Source organism: Pyxicephalus adspersus, chromosome 1, assembly GCF_032062135.1.
Source record: "Pyxicephalus adspersus chromosome 1, UCB_Pads_2.0, whole genome shotgun sequence".
Lineage (NCBI taxonomy): Eukaryota > Metazoa > Chordata > Amphibia > Anura > Pyxicephalidae > Pyxicephalus > Pyxicephalus adspersus.
This window is the reverse complement of record NC_092858.1, coordinates 97,505,588-97,531,599: the sequence shown is the minus strand read 5'-3', so window position 1 is coordinate 97,531,599 and position 26,012 is coordinate 97,505,588. Positions and strand designations below refer to the sequence as shown.

General features: G+C 35.3%; 1 protein-coding gene across 1 annotated transcript in view; it reads left to right on the top strand.

The window, feature by feature from the left end:
- The window catches only part of LOC140336654 (angiopoietin-2-like), a 28,797-nt gene extending 5,638 nt beyond the window's left edge, over positions 1 to 23,159 (top strand). The window contains exons 2-9 of the mRNA XM_072419916.1: positions 3,543 to 3,698; positions 5,569 to 5,690; positions 9,884 to 10,116; positions 12,589 to 12,713; positions 15,094 to 15,195; positions 17,526 to 17,692; positions 20,165 to 20,295; positions 21,644 to 23,159. Coding sequence (XP_072276017.1) covers positions 3,543 to 3,698; positions 5,569 to 5,690; positions 9,884 to 10,116; positions 12,589 to 12,713; positions 15,094 to 15,195; positions 17,526 to 17,692; positions 20,165 to 20,295; positions 21,644 to 21,804 — 1,197 coding nt within the window. The 3' untranslated portion in view covers positions 21,805 to 23,159. The remainder of the gene's footprint in view (positions 1 to 3,542; positions 3,699 to 5,568; positions 5,691 to 9,883; positions 10,117 to 12,588; positions 12,714 to 15,093; positions 15,196 to 17,525; positions 17,693 to 20,164; positions 20,296 to 21,643) is intronic.
- Positions 23,160 to 26,012: the final 2,853 nt, after the last annotated feature.

Below are 26,012 nucleotides of genomic sequence, written 5' to 3'. Positions count from 1 at the left end.
CAGGGTCAGCTTTGACATGTTCTCTTTAACAGTGATCTCCTACTGCAGCCTGCAGCGTGGTCAACCCTTAAAATGAGCCACAATTGCATCTATGGATTGTTTTAATGGAGACCGTGGCGGGTTCCCCTACTTTAAGCAATGAACATATCCTTGGAAATAGTACTGCTGGCTAAATGCAGTAGGGCAAATTGTTAGAAGCTGTGGTAAGCAAAAGGTTTGTGCTTACCCACCATGATAATAAGGCAAACATTTATAGAATACAGTTTTGAATTCTGAAGATAATTTGAAATAAATCATAGAAAAACAATTTTGCATAATGAAAGTCATAAAATATGTCCAGGTTGCATAATCTATACTTTGGACTACATAGGCTAAATAGGATAAAAAATAATATATTGCATCACATACTAGTGAACCTTTGTGTAAAAGCTACCTCTTTCATATTGTGTGTGTGTATATATATATATATATATATGTATATACAATTCATTTAACAATTAATGGTCAAAAGGCCAAACTGCTCTGTAAGGGTAACTCCTCCGTAACTTGTGGGTATCAATGAGTGCTAACACAACCTTGATTTAACTCTGAAATACAACAAGGCTTAAAATGATTTTGTCAAAAAAATTGCGTGTAAAGCTTGATTGTGCATATGTCTTGAGAAAAAATAGTTTCTGACCATTAATCAGGTTGACATACAGGGTTTAACAGAGAATTACACTATATGGACATAAGTTAGCTATCTATGGGGGGCATAAACTATTTCTGCTCTAGCATGCTTTACCATCCAGGAGTTTGCTGTTAGACACAAATCATCTCAAATATGTATCCAGGGACACTAACTTATCATTGAAGCTAAGGAAATATGCCTGCCATTTGGACGTACATAATGTCAATGGAATTAACAATTTACATGCAATCAACAAATACCATATGTCCGGATCTATTAGTATAATGTACAATTTCTAACAATCATATAGTATATCCTTTTTTGTTTGGTCCCAAGCTGACATATTTAATAGGCCTGTAAAAATGGCAGCAGTAACATGCAATACCCGTAACCAAACACATATTTACCAGCAAATAAAATTTACCAGTACATAAAATTTTTTCTTATTAAATTATCCAAACGAATGTTTGAATGATAAATCTTAAAAAAGAAAATAATGCAAATTAAAAAATAATACCCCCGAGTTTTATATTCTAGATACTTTTTCATACTTCTGCAGTTTTGGTATCATGCATCATATAAATGATACTGGAACTTCATGAAGTCAAAATGTGAACAGCATATCTACTGTAAATTGCAAAAGTATGAACAGGGTTTTAATTGGCCACTGGGCTGGGTCACTCTGCCTTTATGTCTTTTTGTTTGCTTCGCTTTTTGTATCTATGTGAATTTGCATTAGTAAGGTTTCCCTAAATTTGTGTCTTTTGCCAACTCTCATGAGACCAGATCAGTATTTCAACAAACTGTCCTAATAGTTTGTTTTGCAAAATTAGAAAATAAACTAGAATAATGAAAGTTCACCCTTATGCTATTTTAAGCATTTACCTGTGAATTTCACATACCAAAAACATGCAGTTAAGTTCACTGACTTTCCCACAAAAATTGACCTTAGACTGTGAGCCATTTTCGAGGGACAGATAGTGACATAACTATAGACTTTGTAAAGCACTGCATAATATGTTGGCCCTATATATTTCTACAACTTGATATTAATAATAGGAAACAATAATTAAGGGGAATTGTGTCAAAATAAACAGTTTAATGATATAATGAAGTCTTGGGAGGTGACATCACTCTGGAACATCATATCACTCCAAAAATGGTGAACAGTATACCAGTTAGGTCATTAATTATTACTGCATGTTATTTCATGAGACTTCAGAATAAATATACACAAAATTATAGTGTAAATTACAGTAATACATTATACATTTTGACTGGCTTCTGTAGGTTACAGAGATTATAAACTCTGTGAGATTAGTGTGGGTTTGCTTAGTTTTGAAGACATAAAGCTAATTAAATGATATCTTAACCTAAGAACAAATACAAATTAGACAGACATAAAAGGTAGATTATATACTATATTAATTATTACTATAAATTATTATAATAATAATATTTTCAGTTTACCCCCACCCCCTATATAATGGAGATAAAGATAGTGAAGCTACATACACATGCTAAAGAAAGGCTGCCTGAGACAAACAGTTGTGACAGTTTCAGCCAAAAATCTAGCACAGTGTACTTCAGTGCCTGACCAAATGGGCATGACTGCTATCATTTCCCATGACGAAGGATGCAGTGGGGTGTCTTTCACTCATCCCGCCCTCTCCAAAGAACTAGACAGTGCTGTGTGTACAGATCTCATTCCTTTTTTTGTCAGTGAAAATGATGGCAAAAGATCGTTTCCAGTGGCAGAAATCTAGTATATGTGTTTTGTCACGAGAGCGTATGCCAGCCATGTGTGCCCTTATCGATACAGGGGAGGATTGAATGTAGGCAAGTGTTATTCCCAGGATTGCAAAATACATTGGAAAAAAAGCTAAACTAATGCATCCACTATATTTAGTGACTGTAAAATTTCTTACTGCTAGGCTACAATACATGAAAATATTGTTTTTGGGCTAAGACACACCTTGAGATATTCCTCTATTCCTTGAGATATTGTTCTTTTCTGAGCTGGTGGCACACGCATAGCTTTTCCAAATAGGCCTTATTGGAGGCAATGTGAGGAAAAGAGAGTAGAGAAAGCATTTATGAGGCCTTTAGAGTTGTAATTTTTGTATCACTGCACCGTGAGCAGAATGCTCTAAATCACTGTGTCAGCAGGGAATTGTCAGGTACATTTAAACAACCGTCCCTCCTCAAATGTTGTCACAGGTCACACAGCTCAGGCTGCACATGATGACACTTCCCAAGCACTTGGGCTGCTCAGCCACTGTTCAGTATTGAAGCACGCATGTACAGCGTATAATCACAGGCTGAGCTATCATTTTCACTGACATGTGTTCCCCTTCACAGACTTTCACATACAACTTAGTTCTGGTGTGTTCAATGAGAAAAAAAGCCCTGATTGGAGGTATTATCTCCTTGTGCGCAGATGTAAGAGAAGTATAAGGAAATATGTTTTTATATATATATTATGTTATGTATAATATATTTAAACCACATGGCAAAATTGTATATCTAAGGCAAAATTGGTGTATACTTGCAGTGGCTATTATGCATTGGTCTGACTATAAATATTATTAAATGTGCTTTTATTATGTATTAAAAAGAGCATAACTGGATTAGCAATAACATACTAAGGTGCATTGAATGCCAAAAACAAAGCGGACAGAAACAGAGTTGGGAATAATGGCAGAGAGTATCCAAGACAGGTAAGAAGACAGGGGCTAACTAACCACAATTGGCTCCCTTTATCAACATCATTTTTTGGGGAACTGGCCTCCTATATTCTTTTGCAGAAATTCCATAGCCATCTCAACCTATTTGGAACACTTACTGATCTGTCATTGTGTTTGTTTTTCAGCTAGAAAGTTACATTAATGACAATATCCGAGGTGAAATAAGGGATTCCGAGCGATCAACCGTGGAGAATCAAACAATCAACATGCTGGAAATTGGGACAAACCTGCTGGCTCAAACTGCAGAGCAAACACGCAAGCTGACTGATGTCGAGACTCAGGTATGAACATACAGTGTCCAAAGTCAGGTTTGAACCTAAATGGTGATTAAGAGAAACGTATTAGTACTGCCAGGAGGGTGTTTCAACATCTTTGTTCCAGAATCAATGGAATGGATAGCACTAGTGTAGTACAGCAAAGTCTTGATGAAAAGTCAGCTGACCACGCTTCCTATAGGCATGTCAAGTTATAATGATTTATGCCTAACAGAAGTGTATAAATAAAGCTGACTTCAAGGCAAACAGCTAAATTCACAACTGAATATATATTGTATATAAAAAGAGGCTGTTTTAGCTGTCAATGGATTTTTTCATTTCTGGACTCAGCTTGTTTTATATCCTAAAGAATAAAAGTATTTAATATCTTCATTCAGCTTACTGATCACGGTAAACAAGTTTGTTGCAATCTTTTTTTTTGGATTTGCAACCAGGAGCCTATTTGACAACTCTTGGGGTTGGAACACCTAGGGAAGGTTAGTAAATAGAGCACTTACCTGATCCGCCGGGGTCCCGTGCCGTACAGCTCTGCGATTTCCGTCTTCTTCCTGCTTCTGTTCCGATGAGTCACCGGGGGAGTTCCCGGTGACGTTGGTGCGTGTGTATGTACCAGCCGGGCGGGGCGGGAAATTCAAAATCCATTTGTATTGTATTCAATACAAAATAACTGTATTGAATGCAATACATTGGATTTTTATGTGTAAAAGCAGTACATTGTTTTCAAGAACATTTATTTTACAGTATATATATTAGTATGAGTATAATATGTGTTTTTTTATTTTTTTTTAAATTAAATTTGTTTTTAATTAATTTTTTTTTATATATAGATTTTTTAATTTATTCAATTTATTGTTTTTAAATGATTTTGTGTTTCAAACTTTATTATACTCATACTATTTATAATATACTGTAAAATAAATTTTCATGAAAAACAATGTACCACTTTTAGACATATAAAACCAGAAAGAAATTAATCGCTAGGGAGGTTAATTGATTATTTTTAAACCTTAAACACGTGTATAAATTATTTAATTTTTAAAAAATATTTTCCTTCCTTAAAATTATTCTCCTTGTGACTTAAGAAAACATACTATATTTAGGTGAGCCACATAGTGATTAACCAACAATGTGGATTTTAACCAAATGGGATTTTAAGGGCTAAAAAAATGATGGCAAAATATTCAATTAAACCAATATATTTTATTTAAAATCAACTTAAAAAACAATGATCCATTAGCACAATAACTCATTAGCATTTATTCAGCTGCCTCCGCCAAAGGCGTTGAAGTTAACTCTGACTTTGATATATTACATGGCTTCCTTTAGATAGCCACTACATCTACATCTTCTTTCCACCAAATTGTATTTTTTTAAATTCACTTTTGCATTGACACTTGTACCAATGCACCCCAGGGCATTTTCCTTTTTAGTGTTTAAAAAAAACAGCCTAAACACAGGAAAACCTTAAATGCAAAGTTTATCTCCAGTAGATTTCAAAAAACCTTGCTGGTAATTGTTACAAAGGCAAGTTCACTCATCACAGGAGGGGTGAAAAAGTGATACTGTACTTTCCAGATGCAATTGACATTTACCCTGGCAAGATTTTCCTGGGAAATGATTGGTTTCAATGGAGAAAATCCTGCTCAAAAATGCAGAACAAATCCCATTAAATTTTAGGGTTTAATTTGCCTTTTTTTCAACCAGCAATTTTTTTTGTGAATATGCCCCTTGAAATGTAGCCCTTACTTACCCGCATGCTTACTTGTATATTACACAGTCTTTTTTCCTAGACACTATAAAACAGGAGGGTTTTATCATAAAAACAGTAAATCATTTAGCATACACCATGCTATTAAATCATTACTGTGCATTTCAGGTTATGAACCAGACAAACAGACTGGAAATTCAGCTGTTGGAAAATTCATTATCAACCAACAAGCTGGAGAAGGAGCTTCTGCTACAAAGCCAAGAGATTAACAAGCTGCGTGAAAAGAACAGGTAAGGAAAGTCAATAAAATGCATCTTGTCTCAAAACCTTCTATTATATCGTTCAGGTAATAGCACTGAATTACTGGCTCCTTTTCCTTTTTTGAATAATAATTTTTGTAGAATAAATTGGTAAAAAAAAGTACAATATGTAAAACAGGACAGTCATCTAATTTCCCTTTATTCGTCTAAATGAATGGAACCCAATTTTTTGATACAGTCCAGCTAACAGGCATCTATATATGCATTAGGTCCAACGTTTGAGGTATCCACCAACAGGTAGTCCCCAGGTTAAGGACATCGGACATACGGATGGCCCCTAGATACGGGGCTTCCCTGCTCGCTGTGTTCAGGAGGCCGGAGGGAAGAGGGGGGTGGTTTGCATGACTTGCAGAAGAAATCTTTTGCTAAACACAGCTGAGGTTGTGGGTGATCTTAGGGGGGTGAGCTCTTTCTGCAGCCACTTGGAACTCTTTAATGACCAAGACAAACTCTGCAGTTGTTTTTTTTTTTGCATATTAAAGTTTGCTCCAGATGTTAATGAATGTCTAGGCTCCATAAAGATTGTTTTCTTGTTTTGTTTTGTTTGTGATTAGCTCACAGTGAGCATTTATACAGTAACTGACACCATGCTGCCTAATATTATGTTGGGACAAACATCTGTCCTAATTGTACCTGTTCCGACTTACATACAAATTCAACTTAAGAACAAACCTACAATCACTCGTATGTAACCCGGGCACTATCTGTATGTAGATACATTTTCTATAAACTGGTTATTAATCCCCCTCCTAGTTATTTAAAATCTGATTACCTACATCCTCTGAAAAAGCAAGTGTTGCTAAGCGCATTGGGTTTTAGGGCTGATTTGATCCTATGTATCAATATAAATGCATGTGACTGTTTGCCAATTAACCAAATATTCAAATGATTGTATACATATGACTGTATTCCAGTTGTTTTATCAATGTACATGAGATACAAGAAAACTTTTTCCTTTTGGTGTTCTTTAAAACCCTCTTTTAGAACCTTTTAGACATTTCCCTCCTCTGTTCCATGTTGTAATATACTAGAATTGTATAAATTGAAAGTTGAACCTAAGGGAAACAGCAAACTACACAGTTAAATACATATTATGTACTTGCAAATATAATAGAAGTTTTAAACAGTTAGTAATGCACACATACCTCCCATCCCATGTAGATGGAAGGATCATGCAACTATATGCTGATTCAGCTTTTATCCCTGATCAGAAGACAGATAAAGACAGAAAGGTAACATGAAAAGCTGAATTGCTTGTGATATTAAATCGTGATCTCCCCTGTAAAATATAAAATTTCTTTTAAAATGTCTTTGTTGGAAATTGTCTCTCTAACAGACCAGGGTCATAAATTTCCCCTTATCAGATATTTCTTGATCTGACAATCAGCATCTTCTAGACCCTGTAGTTTACAACACCCATTATAAAAGTTGGGGTTTTCCCAAGTGTCATAAAACTCAGATAAGGCTAGTAGAGTGGCCCTGATTGAACTCTAAGATGTATTCTGAAACCCATTTAATAATAATCTTTGTATTTCCAATATACCATTCTGTATGAAGTAGTAGTTTAGTAGTAGTAGTTGATTTGTAGTTGGATCGTTATGGTGAGCATTTTGAGACCAGGAACTAGTCTCCTAGACCTCAGCAAAGCCTGGAAACCATGGTTAGCCTGTCCTGGTGAACCATAAATCCCAGACATGCCTAGTTTGGTCTCTGTGAACTCCTTATTTTGTGGTGATTATTAATCTGGGGGTTGGCATTTCATAATTGTGAAATTATTAAAAATGGCTAGAACATCTAGTTGCTAAGGACAACAGCACTGACACATTGAGGACTGCAGGGAGTCCAGTGAGTCTGACTAAAAACTTGGACTTTACACAGCAACCTGGACCAAGGCAAACCAACGCTTCCTAAGTATTATTTTACAGTTCTCCCTTTTATTTTATGCTGTTGCTATTGTTCTGTTATTGCTCTTTGATTAGTCTTTATTTTTCTGTATTTGTTTATGCACTGTTTTTTTTTTCTTATTAAACACAATAAAAAGTGTAAGCTGAATCTCTGAATGCTCGAAGTAGAAATAGTGTAACTTGCTAACCCGAAACGCTACTATAAACCATGATTTCTGAACCATCCCTTTCTGGAGTAGCAATGGGCGACACTAAACACTAAATAACTGCGGTTGTCAAGGGTAACAGTGCGTGCTTCAGTCTAGGCACGTGGTGACAGTCTACCTGTTAAGGTGTGTTTGGCAAGGGTTACCAGAGTGGTGCGTGGACTGTTGCTGAGTGTGCTGGAAAGTCTTTGCGCAGGGGTGTGGGCTGAGAGGGAGTTCGACACATTGAAGGCCTAGCAAGTATCTAGTTTTGCTGTATGGGTGAGGTCTGTAAACTACATAAGCTTTAATAAATGACAAATAGTTTGGCAGGTACACAGTGAACACACATGCATTTATTTAGTTGTTTACATGTAGTTTTACTTTTCTCTTCATTTTCCTTCCTGCCCTCCACACTTCACTTCTCTTAAATTCAGGTTCTGGATTATATAGCCTTGTTGGAAATGATATACAAAGCAAGATTGTTTAGCTAAGGATATCTGTTAGACTTTTAGTAACACAGGCTGATATTGCACAGACCTAAAATTTTCTGTCATATTTACAAAATTCATCCTCTATTTTAGCATTGTTTAGTGAATGCAGGAGATCTGGCAACACAAATATGATTGGGATTCATCACGAATGCCATACAAGTATAATGTATTCAACTAGATCCCTATGCTACCCACATTATGTCATTAATATGATGACGTAATAAAAAATCATATTCATCTACCCTTAAGTAGAAATGCTGATGGTAGTTTTTGCTAACATTAAATATTATATTCCAAACAATTGAATACTCTACTTATCACATTTATAGTAATAACAAAGCATTTACTTTAATTAGTTATAGCTCTTAATCAAAACCCTTTTAGTTACCTGATGAAAAATCTGTTGGTGGTTCTAATTACTAAATAAATACTTAACATATTTCAAAGAATAAGCTGATGTATGTTTTCCTTTCTAGCTTACTAAAATAATAAAACAAATACGTTACAGTGAAGACAAAATACCCACATGGGGAATAAACCCTTCTTACTCTTTTCTAAATAAAAAAAATGGATTTGGAGGTCATTTAACTTTTGGATGTTTTAGCTATAATGTAGTCACGTTAGTGAGACTTAATTTTAGCCTCAGTGACATAAATATTGGACAATGTAAATGAATGACCAAAACATACATGTTAGAGCTAGGGACTTGAATAATCATGTCTTCAACTTGCAGTAATTATTAAATTAAATATTTTAAATATTTATGATGTTTTAATAATAAAACAGCTGTCAAGAGCTGCTGCAGTTGGAGATCTTACAAATAAAAAATAAAAAAAGGTTTTCTTTTAACCTCTTATTCACCCTTAGATAACTCTATTCAGTCCCTCTGCAATGTACTAATATTTTTCTGCTGTTATGTTTAGTAATTGTATTTTTTTTTACCATTAATGACTTTTGTATTTTTTTTGTTTGTAGTTTTAAAATTCAGCTTTGCATACTAAAATCCTTTTTCTTATTTATTTTTTTACCATGCCTTGGTGTTTAGTGACAATTTAAATTGGACAAATTATAGAGTGAAAATACCTAACATTGGTTAAAATAGTTTATATGTCTATTTATCCATAGTTTACATAAAAAACTTTTTACAAAACAGTATTGCCAAATGAATGCCCAGGTTGTCCTTAAAAAAACAGGTCATTTATAATTTACAATTGTACAGTTTATATTCTTGGATTATAAACTCTTCTGAGCAAGGTCCTTCTGTTTCATTGTTTGTATCTGTCTGTCATTTGCACCCCATATTTTACAGCACTTCATAATGTGTTGGTCCTATATAAATGCTGTTTATTAATAGTAATAATATTAATAATATTTTGTTATTGCAAGTAATGACAAAGTTATGCTAAATAAACAGCTCCATAGTCTAAATTGAAAAATCGATTTGTCTATAAGGGGTATTCAATTCTAAAAGCTGAAATGATTCATTAAACTTCTTCATCAAAAATGGTAATTTTGAGAATGTGCAAGAGATAACCAGAATCATTATTATGCCCTCTGTGTGGCTTTCTTTTTTTCTCCAGTTTTTTAGAACATAGAATCTTGGAGATGGATGAGAAGCATCAAGAGGAAATAGAAGTAATGAAATCTGAGAAACTTCATGTAGAAGACTTATTCTCCAAACAAAGTACCCTTATCAGTGAATTGGGGCAGCAGCTCAACGATGCAATGCATAACAACAGCATCTTACAGCGGCAGCAGACACAACTCATGGAGACTGTGAACCAGCTAGCCAGTCTGGTGTCCCAATACAATCGTAAGTACAGGCCTATTGCCTTTATAAATGTTTACACAAATGAAAACATTTAGATGCGTAAGAACTATGTAGGTCTATTCTATTTAAAGTGAAAATAAATTCAATGTATTCTCAACTGTTCTTGGGTCATCACAGGCGCTTCCTTCTTTATCCTTCTTCTCTCCCTTGTTCTGATCATTAGTGATGTTGATTGGCCAGGCTAGGATAATGTAACTCCTGTGCGGGCATGTGGGAGTTCAATCAGTCCTAGCAATCTTATGGTAAGCCAGGATGTGTATACGCAGCTCAGCAAATTGTGACAGGTTAGAAGGTGATCAAGCAGGAAAGAATGCTCATTGTGGAGAGACATCGCCTTTCTGCAATAGGCACAGTGGGCCTGATTTAATAAAGCTCTCCAAGACTGGAGAAGATACACTTTCATCAGTGAACCTGGAAACCGGGAATGGATTTGGTTCAGAATTAAAAATATTTGCTAACTAATAGCAAATTACAATTCCAGGTTTTATGGATCACCGAGGTTCACTGATGAAAGCGTATCTCCAGCCTTGGAGAGCTTTGATAAATCAGGCCCAGTGTTTAGGTATGTGAAGGAAGAACAGTATCAATTGTTACAGTAACAGTAACAATAAAACAGATATTTCTTGCTTGCTTCAGACTGAACAGGCTAGTTTTGGATAACACAATGATGTTTTAGAGACTTGTTCAGATTTTATTGTTATTTGTGTTACCAATAGAGAGATCCCCCCCCCCCCCCCCCCATTTCCTCTTAGGACAGCATATGATAGCAAATCTCTAGAATGTGAAAATTCAGCCACATTTTTTTTCAGACGAATGGAGAAAGGACAAACTTTCTGGCAGAGGAAAAAAAGTTATTACATCTCCTGAATTCAATAAAACCTGTTTTTAGAGATCCCATGAGCAATAAAATGAGCTTTATGGGATTTATAGCTTACAATTTAGATACATTTTGTGGTACAAAATGGAAAAATTAAAAAGCAAACTTTATGCAACATTAAAATATTGTTGTATTCTTACTCTCTGCTGAGTACATCTAATGTACATAATATTTTATATTCTCTATTTATTTTTTTGAAGTTTTGTGCTGCAAAATTACCAAAAACATTTTCTATTAGGGACACATGAATATACAGATTTTTAGTCTTATTTTTTTCCACAAATTGCCTTAAAATTTGTTTATGATAAATGTTATGCTCTATTCAGTTTACAGTAAATTTTACTATATTTCGTAAACTGTAAGCTTTCCAAATATTTAAAGTGCTTCCATAAATTCCATAAAAGTTCTCAAATATACAGTGATGAATGTAAAAGAAGTAGAGCAGAATTTACATGCAAATAATAAAAAACTGTAGCACTATGTAAAACAAAATATGCATTCTGAAAGCTTGAATTACACATTAATTGTAGCTTTAGGTGTGGATTTAGTGGATCCCTGATGATTTGTAATCTTGTAAAAGTTGAATGTTTACAGTCTATATTAAATAAACCCTCCTAAAAGGTCATGAAACATTATACCTTTTTTTAGGAACCGTGATGAACAAATATATTTACTGCTACATTGTAAAACTTCACGAGTCATATCTATTCTGTCTATTTAGTAATGCTTAGAGTATGGAAAGCTAGAAATGAATGAAAAGTGACAATGGGTTAGGGCACATTTGTCCATCAACTGTATCACCAGGGCCTGTTGATCCTTACAGTGGAATATACCAATGGAATAAAGTGACACAAATACAGTTAACGCATTCCTTATTCTTCTCTTTGAATGAAATGTGAAAGAAAGTACAACCTGAACAACCAAAAGACGATTTTCCACCAATTTTTGCAAGCAATAACAAGCACCTGCAATTCTCAAATTTGTTGTTTATTTCCTTGAGAGGTACACCAAAATGGACTGATTCATATAGTGAAATGTATCCCTTTATGTCCTAGCCTAGGAACCCATACCAATTAATTAGAACTGACTTTACATGTTACAAAATTTTACTAGAGTTTATTTAAAAAATCTAAAATTTGATTGGTTGGTAATAGATAAACAGATAGATAGATAGATAGATAGATAGATATTGTTAGAAAAAAAAGGACATAAATAACTATAAAATACTAATATTGCTCAGGGGTGCCATGATAGATAGCAGTCTTGCCTTTGCAGTTCCAAGGTCCCAGGTTCAGATCTTGGCCAGTACACTTTCTGCATACGTGGGTTACCTCTGGACATTCCAATGGCAGGCCCAGAAGATAGCCTTCAATAAGATTAATGTCATAGGACTATTGTAAGGTATTAGATTGTAATTTCCTTCTAGGTACAATTAGTGATTTGACTATAGCGTTTTTAAAGTGTTGTGTAATATGTTGGCACTATATAAATACGATAAATATGATACAATAAAATAGTAAAAGGTGCCCATTCTTTCCAGTCTGCTTTTATTTAAATTTTTTATGTGGTTTCTCTAGATATTCCAGTCATACCAAAGGAAGAGCAAATGTCTTTCCGAGACTGTGCAGATGCGTATAAGGCTGGACTAACATCAAGTGGTATCTACACCTTACGTTTCTCTAATTCTACAGACACAATAAAAGTGAGTACTTGCCATATTTGATGGGTGTATGTGACTTGCTCAGACAGTATGTTTTTAGAATTTGTCCTATCTGCATTTAAAGCGTACCTAAACTCAGAATTTTCAATTTACATAAAAGGGTAGATAACCCTTTAATGTTAGGTAAAAATTCTGTTTGGTTGAGGGTTTTTTAAGTGCAGCCCCGCCCCCTAATTCTCAATATCGAGAATGAATGGGAGCGCAGAGGCTCCTGGATGCTCCTTCTGCACATGCCCGAGCATGTCAGGATGTGAGATCGCCAAGTTTTTTTCCCATCTATGTCACCTGATCTCGCACCTGTGTCGGGTGTCATAGGAAGAAGAAGAGAAGATTGACGTCTGACTCCTAGCGCGCCGGCCTAAAGACAGATACCGTGGCGACGCAGGACCCGATGGAAGGGACCTCTAGACCTCCTGTCCCTGTATTTATACTACCCTCAACTTCGTATCCCTAAACTCATACATAACCACATTGAATGCATTGAGAACATGCACTGCTTATTTTTAATATGAAAAAAAATATGTTTAATCTTTTTCTTGCACTGATGTGTGCTGATGTTGTGCAAGAGTTTGTATCCCTGCAAGTTGAAAAAAAAATTGCATGCATTAGGAAAAACAGAAAATGAGGATAAAAAAGTCATTAAACATTTTAAACACCTATTGATTGCCGAATAAGCATCTTTAAACAAACGGAATTTGCTGCAGTCCATATGGGCACTCGCAGAACATGTGTTAACACTAGAGCTTTTGATGAATAATAGTACCTGTCTAAAGTTACACAAAGCATACCTCCAGGGTGTACATTTTGATTATATTTTACTGGTTAGATGGTTTCCGGGGTGAAAAAATGCATATAATGCATCAATAAGTTATAGAAGGAGAATAACCATGCTAGGTAATAGCATTTAAGTGGAACTGAATATAAGTCACATTTGACAAATAAGAAATATGCTGTACTGGAAAAAGTGCTAGTCTACCTAATTATATGGATGATAGATTGTTTATTGTGACAGGACAAGAGGTGTTTAGCATGTTAACTTGAATACTCCTAATAAAACATATTTGTAACCTCAAACACTGTGCATTCCACATGTGCAAAACATTTGACCATTACAAAATGGAAACCACCTCGTCCTTTTGGTAAAATTCTTTTGAGATTAAGAGAGTGCAGTAGGAATGACACTCGTGAATAGTTTTACAGTAAACAGTGAACAGCTCAGTGCTATACATTTACAATACTGAAATAGTAGAAGGCCAGATCCTTATTAGGAAAAACAAAAGCATCTTAGTACACTAAATAGGTTCACTATATTATATAGTTCGTTATATATATTTTCATGACAGGTTCACTTTAAAGTCTAAGCATCCAGGGTGTGTCAGAAATCTATTATCCCCTTGTAGTTGATTTTATTTGAAGTAAACTTAATCACACATAGCAGCACATGACTGTAAAGTATAATTTTTTGCTTACCACTTGGAAGTACAAATTACACTTCCTATACTGGGTAAATCTTCCAATATGGAGTTTAGTGGACTAGTACAGTAAAGGTGTTATGATTTTTCTCATTTCTCATTTTCAACTGCATTATGTCCAAAGTTAAAGAAGGAAGGAAGAAACTAGAAGCTGTAAAATTAGAGATAATTTGTTAGTTATTATTGGACATTATTGTACTTTCCACATTATGCTCTTGGTATAGTAAGAGGTAATACTATTGTGGTATCAATTTGAACCACTTGGGGTCCAAGGTAATTGCTTCTGACCTATGTTTGATTGACTGGCTTTTTTGTAAGGTGTATTTTGAGTTTTCAAACTGAAAGTTAAATCTGATCATAAAGGGGATAAAAAACATTTCCTTAAAATTATACAAACCTCACTGAATTTCCCCAGAAGTTAGGTTCCAGGACTGACATTGCACACTGTTAAGTTACTTAAAAAACCATTTTAGGTCTCCACCACTATCACTAGGCCAAAAGCCATTATTCTTGAGCTCCAAATTTAAATAAAAGCTTTAAATGTAAGTTTTCTTGATTTTAAAGTGTGTATTTTCTATTTTGTGTATATTATTTTTGAACCAATGTTTGCCTTAATTCCTTAGACACTTATTCAAGAATACCTTGTGTCTAATATGAAATTAAAATATGACTAATGCAAGTTTTATGTTTGCAGTCAACAGAATTTGACTGCATTCCACAACTTGAGAAAAAACATGAAAAAGAAAATTATATATTAAGCCTACCAATAAGGCTTGGTATACAGCCATCGATAGAAGTAACTGAGCAGAAACTCACTCAGATATTCCATCGTGCTATGCCAGTAAGAACAAGATTCAAATTTTTTAATATTGTTTCTTGGATGTCTGCAGGCATTGTGTGATATGGATACTAGTGGAGGAGGATGGACTGCTATCCAACATCGTAAAGATGGATCTGTAAATTTTCACCGAACCTGGAAAGAATACAGAGAAGTAAGTAGTGCCCTTATTAACCTGTACTGTATTGTAAGTTGTATTCCCACCCACAAACATTTCTCACTCTCAATGAAGGATGATTCTAGAAGAAATAATGTAAAAGATGGCAAGGGTGGCTGATGGAACAGGCCAATTTACTGTAATAGATTATTATGTTATACATACTTGCACAATGTGGCAGGACCAGCTGCCACTCAGCCACAAGATAGTTCTGTTTTAACGTCCACCTGTGCCCATACTTGAGACAATTAACAATGGACCTTCATACCATAGCTTTCAATCTTCAAAACAAGCCTTCATTTACCTCTCTTCCTGGTTTCAATGTGACAGTAATATTTGTAAGGATTTTCAATGACCCTGCAGGCCTTTTTTAGAGGGTTTCTAACAGCTTATAAACATCTGCTGGTTGTTACCAATAAAGAGCTGGCAGGCAGCCAAGATCTACCATGAACATGTACATGTACATGACCATGAACATGTTGTTGAAAGTAATTTTTTTCATACTTTCACTACTTTCATCAGAATATCTAAACACTTAAGTGTGCATGACGTGAACAGTTTCAACTAACCTCCCTAGTGGTAAACCCAAGTGTGGCTCGGGGTGAATTATCCATACCAAAAGTGGTAACCCTAAGCCACACTTGTGGTGGAATTGCCAGGGAGTTTCAAGTGTTACCTGGTCCCCACGTTCCCACGGCGTCCTCCAGCAATGCCCAGCATTTGTTGCCCCTGGCAATGGCAGCCCGGCATCGTCAGGCTTCACAGATGCTAGCCGGCATCTGCGTCACCGGCGTGTGAACATTGGGGACGTGAGGCCAGGGGAAGAAGATGCCAGCCGGCCAGGTAGTGCAAGCGTAGGACCAGGTGGTAAATTTTAAATAATAAGTATTTAAATGTATAGTTTTGACATTAAAAATACTCAGACTGCCAAGGAGGTTAAATCTGCCTGCTTCCTTTATGCAAAATGTCATTAAGTGATAATACTGTTACAATGCATATCAAATATTTTTCAGGTTCTCCTCTAGCTCAGGATTCTCTGTATTAAGTATGCCTTGTAGATTAAAGACAAAATTCATTATAATGTACTTAGTCTGCAGATTTTGTGGTTGCTCTAGTTTTCATTTTTCTGACTAAGAACATTTGCAGCAATTGAGCTGAATATAAATCTTCTTCTTCTGTAAACTACTAATACCCTTGTTCACACCTAATGGATATGAAATAAACAAAGGCAGAGACATTTGTAGTCCAACCATACTTGTAGTCCAACCAGAATGATAACCATGCTTTCTTCCAAGGTAGTGAGAATAGCAAATTTAAGACAAAAATTCACAGAATAACAAAAAAAAAACCTGAAACAACCATTTTATCCAGACTGGTAAGATTCAATATGAGTGTTTTGTTCTGAAATTTAGATACTCTTTAACATTTTTTTGTTTACTCACATTTAGAAAACAAATATTTGTGCATAGCTCTAATTTGTTAAGGTGTCCTTAAACGACAATTATCCTTACTTTAGCAGCAGAGATATTGTTGAAGAGTTTCACATATCCCTGAACAAGGTTTATTTAATCAATTACTCAAATAGATAATATGTAGAACTTTCCTGACAGCTGTATCTGCAATACATTACTAAGCAGAAGAGTTGTACATACCACTTCACTATGTTTGCAATAAACGAGGTCAAAGAAGATTAACTTGTTCGTGCAGCACATTGTGATGGGAATGCTCATAGTTGTGTTGTTTTTATTACTATAGAAACAGGAACATATTTTACATCTGTACATTCATTTCAAATTCTAGCATCTGTGGAAAATGTTAAGTGTTTCTTTTTTTTTTTTTACAAAACATTGCAGCGTATTTAGCTACTTTATGTCAGATTTAATATTCCACTTTGAAATGTGTTGCAGAGTTAGTTTTATCATACAAAGGCATCTCATGGAGTTTATTTCACTGACCAAATGCACTCCAGGGTATACAGCTTTGGGCTTGAGGTTGCATAAATAGCTAAATGTGGTTCTGCATCTAATGATCCACCTGACAATAAAGAATGTAGAAATGAAAAGCTAAATGAATTTACAAATTACCCAAATTTCTGTAGATTAGGTAATTGTATCTTTATGAGTTATTTGTAAATCAGAATTACTCATATTCCAGAATAATTCAAGGGCTGGCTTACGTTGTAATATTACACATATTTACTTCAAAATTTGCTAAATTTACTGCATATTTTTGTAATTTTTCTATTTAATTATTTTGATGGCTGATTAGCAACAAAACAGCATTTATTGCAGATTTTCTTATAATCTACTGTAACCTTCTTTTTATAGGGCTTTGGTACCCCTACTGAAGAGTATTGGCTAGGCAATGAATTTGTCCACCAGCTGACGTCTCAAGGCTCATACAACCTGAGAATCCAGTTAAGAGACTGGGATGGAAATGAAGCATATTCACTTTATGACAGTTTTTCTCTTGGAAACGAAGAACTTAACTACAGGTGAGAAGTAATAGCACTTTGTACTTGTAAAACCTAGCATTTAAATTAAACCTACCTTGTAGAAAATATAATGTATCAATGTATAGGAGAATATGTAAAGGAGGGTGGTGGAGAAGGATGTGACTGTCATTTAAAGGGTCTGTCCATCCAAAAGTGATTTTTAACTTTTCATGGAGACTGGTGACCTGAATCAGTCCCTGGCTTCTGATATGTGTTGAGCATTTCAAAACCACAATCACCTTGACATAAATGCTCTCTTACTTTGTGTCTGGCCATTTGGGGGGTTGGGTGCATTAAAGGTGTTCACACCCCTGAATGTTTTAGCACCTCCTGTTCTGTTCTATTCTCCATAATATAACGAGAAAAATAAATTATGTTTCATATATTGGGGTTTTCTTTTTTTTTAGTGTCTAAGAATTCCTGCCAATAGAACCATGAGGCTGTTAATTTGTCATGTCTACCCTTTAAATCTGCTGTCAGGTTTTCCATGTGCATAATCTCATTTAATTTAGCAAACCACATACCAATGGTTAGGGGGGGGGAGGTCTTCTTCTTCTTCTTCTTCTTCTAAAATGGGGATGCATGCTCCAGCCCCATCTACTAATTGTATCAGTATGAATTAGCGGTAGATAAAGTATATATTATTATGGTAAAGCAGGAAAAAGGCTGGGTTATCCCTTATGGGGTAATCTGTAAATTTCTGGGAAATCTCCCTCATTCCCCTCCAGAATTCCAGCAGTGCTGGGAACATAAAATGTGTAGCATGGTACCCCAAAGGCAGTGGCAGCATGTTTTCAAGATTCCAGGGAGAAAGCGGTGCAAACGTTCAGGAGTATGGTACCATCTAGACAAAGTCTTGTATTCTGTTTCCTGATAACTACTGGAAAGGTAGTTCCTTATGAGCCAGTTGTAATGTTTATATTTTTGATGTATTAAACTTGGGGCTGGCGTTTACACTTTTAAGGGAAAATACAGAAGGGAACCTTTAACTTTACAAAGCAATGTTTTATAACCAACTAGCACGTGGAACTTTTACCTTTTGTTCATGTGTTTTCCAGTTTCATCTTACCTCCTGGTAAAAAAACTTGCTTACAGAGCTTGTTTACTCTAGGGTAGGTTGGCAAATGCATTTTAAGTATTCGTTCATGACACTTCATGAAACTTTATTATGACTGCTACTGTTCACAGCCTTTGAACTGTTTTTATTTATATATTTGTATTCAAAATAGTTAAAATATGGTTACACACTCAGCCCCGTAATACTGGACACTGCATGGGCTGCTTCAAAACATGTATACATTGCAAAAAATAATACAGAAGTTAAGTTATGATATGGTTGGTTTCACACTTCGTTATTTGTCACAGAATGACCTGTCATGTTATATAAACCGGTGTTAAGAGAATGTGTGATGATTAAAAGAAGGAAGAGGTTAGGTGATAAATACTATGTTAGCTCTACTTGTTTTCCTCTAGTTTTATTCTCAGGAGACCGGAATGCCAGACACTGGCAACCCCCTAACTCACTTCAAGACAAACAGGACATGAGTCTGTGTGGGTTGGAAGTCAGCTTGTTTTGAATGGGCTGTTGTCTTTATCGTCTCAGGCAAACAACACTTTAGATAAATAAATGGAAACATCACAGGGTATTTGAATTGGCTTGGCACGTCTGTACCAGGCATGTTCTGCTTTTGTCCTCTCCAGACATCAGACCATACAAAATCCTTTGATGATTCATCCAATAGGAAAAGAACCTGCACTGGCCCTGCAGACCAAATATTATCACAAAAGTGAGAGAAACAAAAGCACATATAAATGAAGAGAACCATTGCTACCCTGTGTGGAATATACAGAATCCAATGTACTTTATATATATATATATATATATATATATATTGAATAGGGTAAAAAAGGTGGAAAGTTTTGTCTGTTGTTTAGTACTTTCTGTCTTTTCATGGTAGAGATTTTTTAGCTTTTGGTGTTTGAAATTGCATTGACATTTTAAAACTTCCATGAGATTTATGTGATTTTACAAATATTTTATAATAATACATTCATGTTTTTTACTATATGTATAGAATTGCTGTGTTTTAAAAAAACAGTTAAACACTCAGAGGTTAGCACTCTCACCTTTGCAGTGCTGGGTTCCAGGCTCAAACCTTGGCACTATCTGTATGGAGTTTACAGGTTCTACCTGTGTTTGCGTGGGTTTCCTCCGAGTACTCCGGTTTCCTCCCACATTCCAAAAAACATGCAATTAGGTTAATTCCACCCAAAATTGATCTTAGTTTATGTTAATTACATATGACTATGGTAAGGACATTAAATTGTGAGCCCCTTCAAGGGACGGAACAGGTACATTATTTTAATAAATGCAATTAGGACAGATGTTTGTCTCAACATATTATTAGGCATTGAGGTGTCAGTTACTTACCTGAAGTTTGGAAAAGCTAATTCCTCTATTCTTTCTTGCAGGCTGAATTTAAGAGGATATAGCGGAACAGCGGGAAGGACAAGTAGTTTTAGTCCCACAGGCACTGACTTCAGCACCAAGGATGCAGATAATGACAGATGCAGCTGCAAATGTGCACAGATTGCAACAGGAGGTAAATCTATAATTTTTATTATGATTCATGTAAATGAATGTATTATAGTATAAAGTTTGGGAAGGCGTATTTTTTTTTATCCTAGTGAGATATAGCTGTTCCTTACAGCTGATTTGGTTACATGCAACTTCACACCCAAATACGATCTGCAGGAACAGAAGTTTGTTTTGTGGTACCAAATGCTATAAATTGTCTGGCATTACCATTACAATAAAAACATCAGAAAGAATCAGAAGATCATAGACACAGAAGGCATGCCAAGTAAAGGGTGGAGGAGTCAAAAGTGACATTATGACCTTTTTGTCATGTCAACTCCTAGAAAAGTAAAGCAAATGATGGTAGTACTTTTGTAGCGTTCTGATCCAGAACTTGCAAACAGTAGGCACTTAGTACACTTTTACACCAATACAAAGTTACAGGATTTCTTGGGACAGCAACACCCAGAACTAGACTAGGTATCTGGGTCATGTCATGACTTGGAGCTTTTAAAGACTTGGGATTCTCTCTCCACCTGGATGCCAAGCACAGGCACTGATACATGGGAAGAAGGATCACCAAGTATTAATACTTGACACCCAATCTTTGTACAAATATATAAATAAAATGTAACTTGACCACTAATCATTCATTAAAAAGAGAAAAGTTACCGTATTTTTCGCCGTATAAGACGCTCCGGAATATAAGACGCACCCAATTTTAAAGGAGGAAAATCTAGAAAAAAAAGATTCTTAAAGATTATTCCCCTTCTGATCACTCATGTGCCATTCATACAGGTATTCCCCTTCTGATCACTCATGTGCCATTGATTGTCCCCTTCTGATCACTCTGTGCCATTCAAATTCCCCTTCTGATCACCCTGTGCCAATTTAAATTCCCCTTCTGATCACCCTGTGCCAATTTAAATTCCACTTCTGATCACTCTGTGCCAATTTAAATTCCCCTTCTGATCACCCTGTGCCAATTTAAATTCCCCTTCTGATCACCCTGTGCCAATTTAAATTCCCCTTCTGGTACGGTACCTTTTTCTCCACCGGGGAACTCCGTTAGGGCAGGGATCAGCTTGCTTCCAGGTTCCGTGCTTCACGGGGGCGCGTGTGCCGGCTTCTTCTCGCTGTGCTTTGCAGGAAGGAGGAGACACGCGCTGCAGCCAGCATCGAGGAGAGGAGAGAAGAGGAGATGTACGCAGGATCGGGGTATCGGGTGAGTATGTTGTTTTAATTATTTTTTAAAACGGCGTTTGCCGTATAAGACGCACCCACTCCCCCCCCCCCCCCCCCCCCGTATAAGTGCGTCTTATACGGCAAAAAATACGGTACATTTTGACTAACAAAGATTTTTCTGTTCCTAGGTTGGTGGTTTGACGCCTGTGGTCCTTCAAACCTCAATGGCATTTATTACCCGAGTGGATCTGGTACAGCTAAGTACAATGGAATTAAGTGGCATTATTGGAAAGGCCCCAGCCATGGACTGAAGTCTGTTACCATGATGATCCGTCCAACTGACTTTTGAACCATTTTGGCTTCCAAACTCACACTATTTTGTTTTTGCTTCTGATATTTTAAAACAAGAATATAAGAACTGATCGGAATTTGAGCTGGCAATGCAGAAAATACTGTTTATTCTGTTTGTGTTTTTTGGGCAGTGATGTTTATTTTAATGAAGACAAAAACCATCTACCAGTGCTCTATTTTGTATTTGCCCTCATGAAAGACTAAGTTATACTGATTGTTCATGGTTGGTGAAGATTGCGAAACACAACTCACAATAAGACATGTTTATATAGAAGTATCACTTGTTCAAAGAAACTAAAAATAATAGCAATCACTTTCTTCCTGCTAACCTCACATTTGTCATAATGAATCAATTCCTTCTGTCGATTAACCTTACTTTATTTCCTGTCTATTATACCAATACCATTTGTTCAAAACATTATTCATCCAAATGATGTGCTCTTATGGACCTTCTATTGTACCTTGTCATCGTTGTGTATTTTATGTTAAAACCTTTTTTTATTTTTTTGTATTACCTGTACTAATTATTTTACATCACCTAATTTGTGCAATACCCCAGGAGGTGACGGCACCATATAAACAATTAAAAGTATATTGTATAGCCAAACTCCAGTAAAAAAATAAGTATAATCTTTTTTGCCTCATAAAGTCCTACATGTTTTCAAAATTATTTAAAAAAATATTTCTGAAGCATCACAGCATCCACTTGCAGCCTATTGAAAAAAAAAATCACACCTAAAGGGACCCCCTTCTTTTCTTTGTGCTTTATATAAAAGGGTAATAAATTGTGGTGATAGGTCCGCTTTAACTCACCTTCCTGTAAAGTTTGTTGTGTAAGAGTGACAACACTCCATACATATACACTCCATAAAATACAGCCTGGTTGACTTTACAGTTTAGGATTTCCTTCTCTAAGTCTGTGTCCTGGTTGGGAAGATATAATAAATATTTCATCTGCCTATGTCAGCTGAATTTTAAATAAATGCAATAATTTGTAATTAATTTATAACTATTAAGGTAGTAGTACTACTAATTTTTTTATGTTTTACATATAGAGGTAGGCTTTATTTCTTAAATTTGTATATGTTGTCTGTGTCCTCATTGTGGATATTTTCTTTATTTCCTGTCTTGATGATACCCTGCCATACTCTGCGTGTCTTTGGGACAGGAAGTGAGGGTAAACTTTCCATGGCAGCTGTAAAAATAGGGAAAAAAATGGAAGCTCCACAAAGCCTATTTTGTATTGTTGTTTTTATTTCTGTGCTGATTGTATCTCTCTAAAATTCGTCCTACTTACTATTCCAACAGGGAAAGGGTAGTGCAGTAAAATGGTAATAAAATTATCAAAAAACCTATCATGTCTTTAAAGGTTTCTTTGTGTGTTTGCCAGGAAAACATTACATGATTCTTAGAAAGCTCGCAGTTAGTTCAGTTAGTTATATCATGTGTGGAAATACGAAATATGATTATTTTCAAGAACATGGAGGCCTTGAATCCTAAAATGTATGGAAACCCTAACAAAGAACTTTTTTATTTACTCTCTTATATTTACTGCAATTTATGGCATTGTGTTATAGTCCTGCGCTCCTCAACCTTTCGGACTACTAAATTCAAAATTTTAAATCCCGCAGACTAATAATATGATTTTTTTTTTAAAGATCAATATATTTGTAAAATAATAATCTTCCCAAAGGACTGTGCAGGCTCTGATTCATTAATCAGCTCACGGTTAAGTGAAGTATTACTATTATTACTATTATCATTAGTTATCTTTGGTACTACTAAAGAAATGCAAAATACGTGTTTGCTTTTTCTCACTCATTATGGGTTTATTTCATTTGAATCTAAGACCAAACAAGAAATGATAGTTATCAAAGTCAAACTATTTGATGCCATTAAATATAACAGTAGAAAAAAGTAGAAAAGTAGAGTTATGGGCATACTTACCTTACCCACCTGGGCGTTACACTGATGTTTAGATTTCTGTTCCAAAAGCGGTACACTGTTTTTCATGAAATTTTTTTTTTTAAATTGTAGACCTGTAACTTACAGAAATATGTCCGAACAAGGGTCTAGTAGATATCATGAATATAAAAAATGTTTGAAACACACAATCATGTAAAAAAAAAAAAAATTACTTTTAATAAAATTAAATAAAAGACACAAAAATCAGCTTAAACAAGAATACATAAATAAATGAAAAATACTGAAAATGCGATAATTCGGTATACTGTATAATAATATATTTTTCTAAAACACCTCCCTAGTGTCCGTCACATACTTTTAGACAAAACCACATAAATATATTTTCTATTATTTTGGATTGGATTGGATACAGGACTTTGTATTCAATCCAATACAAAATGAGAACAAAATTCAAACTCTCATTTTGTATTGGATTGAATACAAACTCCTGTATCCAATCCAATACAAAATGAGAGTTTGAATTTACCAATTACATACTTTGTATTTATTTTGAATTATTTTGTATTGGATTGGATATAGAAGTTTGTATTCAATCCAATCCAAAATGTGTTTGAATGAGTTTCAATTTGAATTTCCCGCACACGCGCCGACGTCATGAGCCGAGGGACACGCACACGCTACGGACGGAGAAGAAGAAGCCGGCTGTCCTTATGTCATGCTTCTTGAGCCCTCAAATTACTTATCTGTATCTGTTATCTGTAAAACAATATTTTCTGCTGATTATCAAGTGCAACAATAAATTATCTTATATATAATTTTTTTAGCTCCTTCTTTCATATCAATGTTATACTCAAAATAACCAAATAAAATGTGCTGGCAAAAACCATCTGTACTGATGCCTTTTAAAGACATTCATGCATTGTATATATGATGAATTAAAAAATGAATAATGCAAGACATTTCTTATCACTAGAATAGAAGAATGCGTTTTATTTTTTTTGTTTTTTTGTTTCTCATATTGTTGCTCATTGTTTAAGGAATCTGCAGAAATCTGGAGGCAACCTGCTTGAGAACCACTGCTCTATAGCCTCCTACAGTGCTTAACCTGAACAGAGTACCGTACATCTAGCCAGACAATGAAAGAACAAATAGTACTCAGGGTTCTGTTAGTCATTATCCGACTTTTTTTTTCAATTGCATTAAAAGCAATGACGGTACATAACAGGCAGCTGTGTTTTAGGAGAATATTTAATCAATGTCTATAACACAGCAGGCAAACTATGGTTTCCACAAAAATACATCTGTTTGTATTATGCACTCCTACTGCTTTTCAGACACACAGAAAGTGTATGAAAAAACAAAAACAATAATGTAATTAGTGACATAGCTAATAGTAGTAGTGATGAGCCTAAAGAAATAAGGGATCATAGATGATAAGGCTGCGTAAAAGGGGAGAAGCAAAAACATCTATTTCAAATCAAACTAATATTTATGTCACGGATGGTTGGGTTCAATATAAAACTGTGGACAGTCAAGGGGGCACAACAAAAAACCTGACACAAAAGTAGAGCACAGTTTTCTAACTGACCCTAATCCTTGGCTCTCTCTACCTTCACCTGACTTTTGCTTCCAATACATTGATGCAATGGCTGCCTCCATCATCCCCCTGCGTCATATATAGAATATGCTGGTTTATCTATAAGTGCGTTATTACCTCGTCTGAACCTGTTGAACATGTCTTGAAGGCCATGCAATACATTCTGATTTTAAAAAATATTTATTAGGTAAAAAGTACAACTAAAATGTTTTGCAACAAAACAACCTCATCCCTATTCTTTTTGTGTGCAACTCACTGCAAAAAAAAAAAAACCACCACAATTTTTTGAAATATTAAGTACTTAGGCTACGTACACACGTGCAATAATTATCGTTGGAAACAAACGACTAATGATCGATCGTCTGATAATCATTAACAAAAAAAGTAAACGACTGGCCAACGATGAGGAATGTCGCTGGAAACGACCGACCGTCCCTGCAGATCTGATTGGGCGACGATCGTTCGCTATCTATTATGTGTACGGTCGTTCAGTGATCGTGGATGGTATTGAGCATGCTTCCTGCATCATTTAAACGATTGTATCTAATGTGTGTTCATTATTAGTAGTTTATTTTTGAACCATCATATAATTTTAGCATGCACAGAATCGTGCACTATACGATCGTTCAAAATAATCTTGATCTGTCGTTAATCGTTCATTTTCTAACTATAAATATTGCATG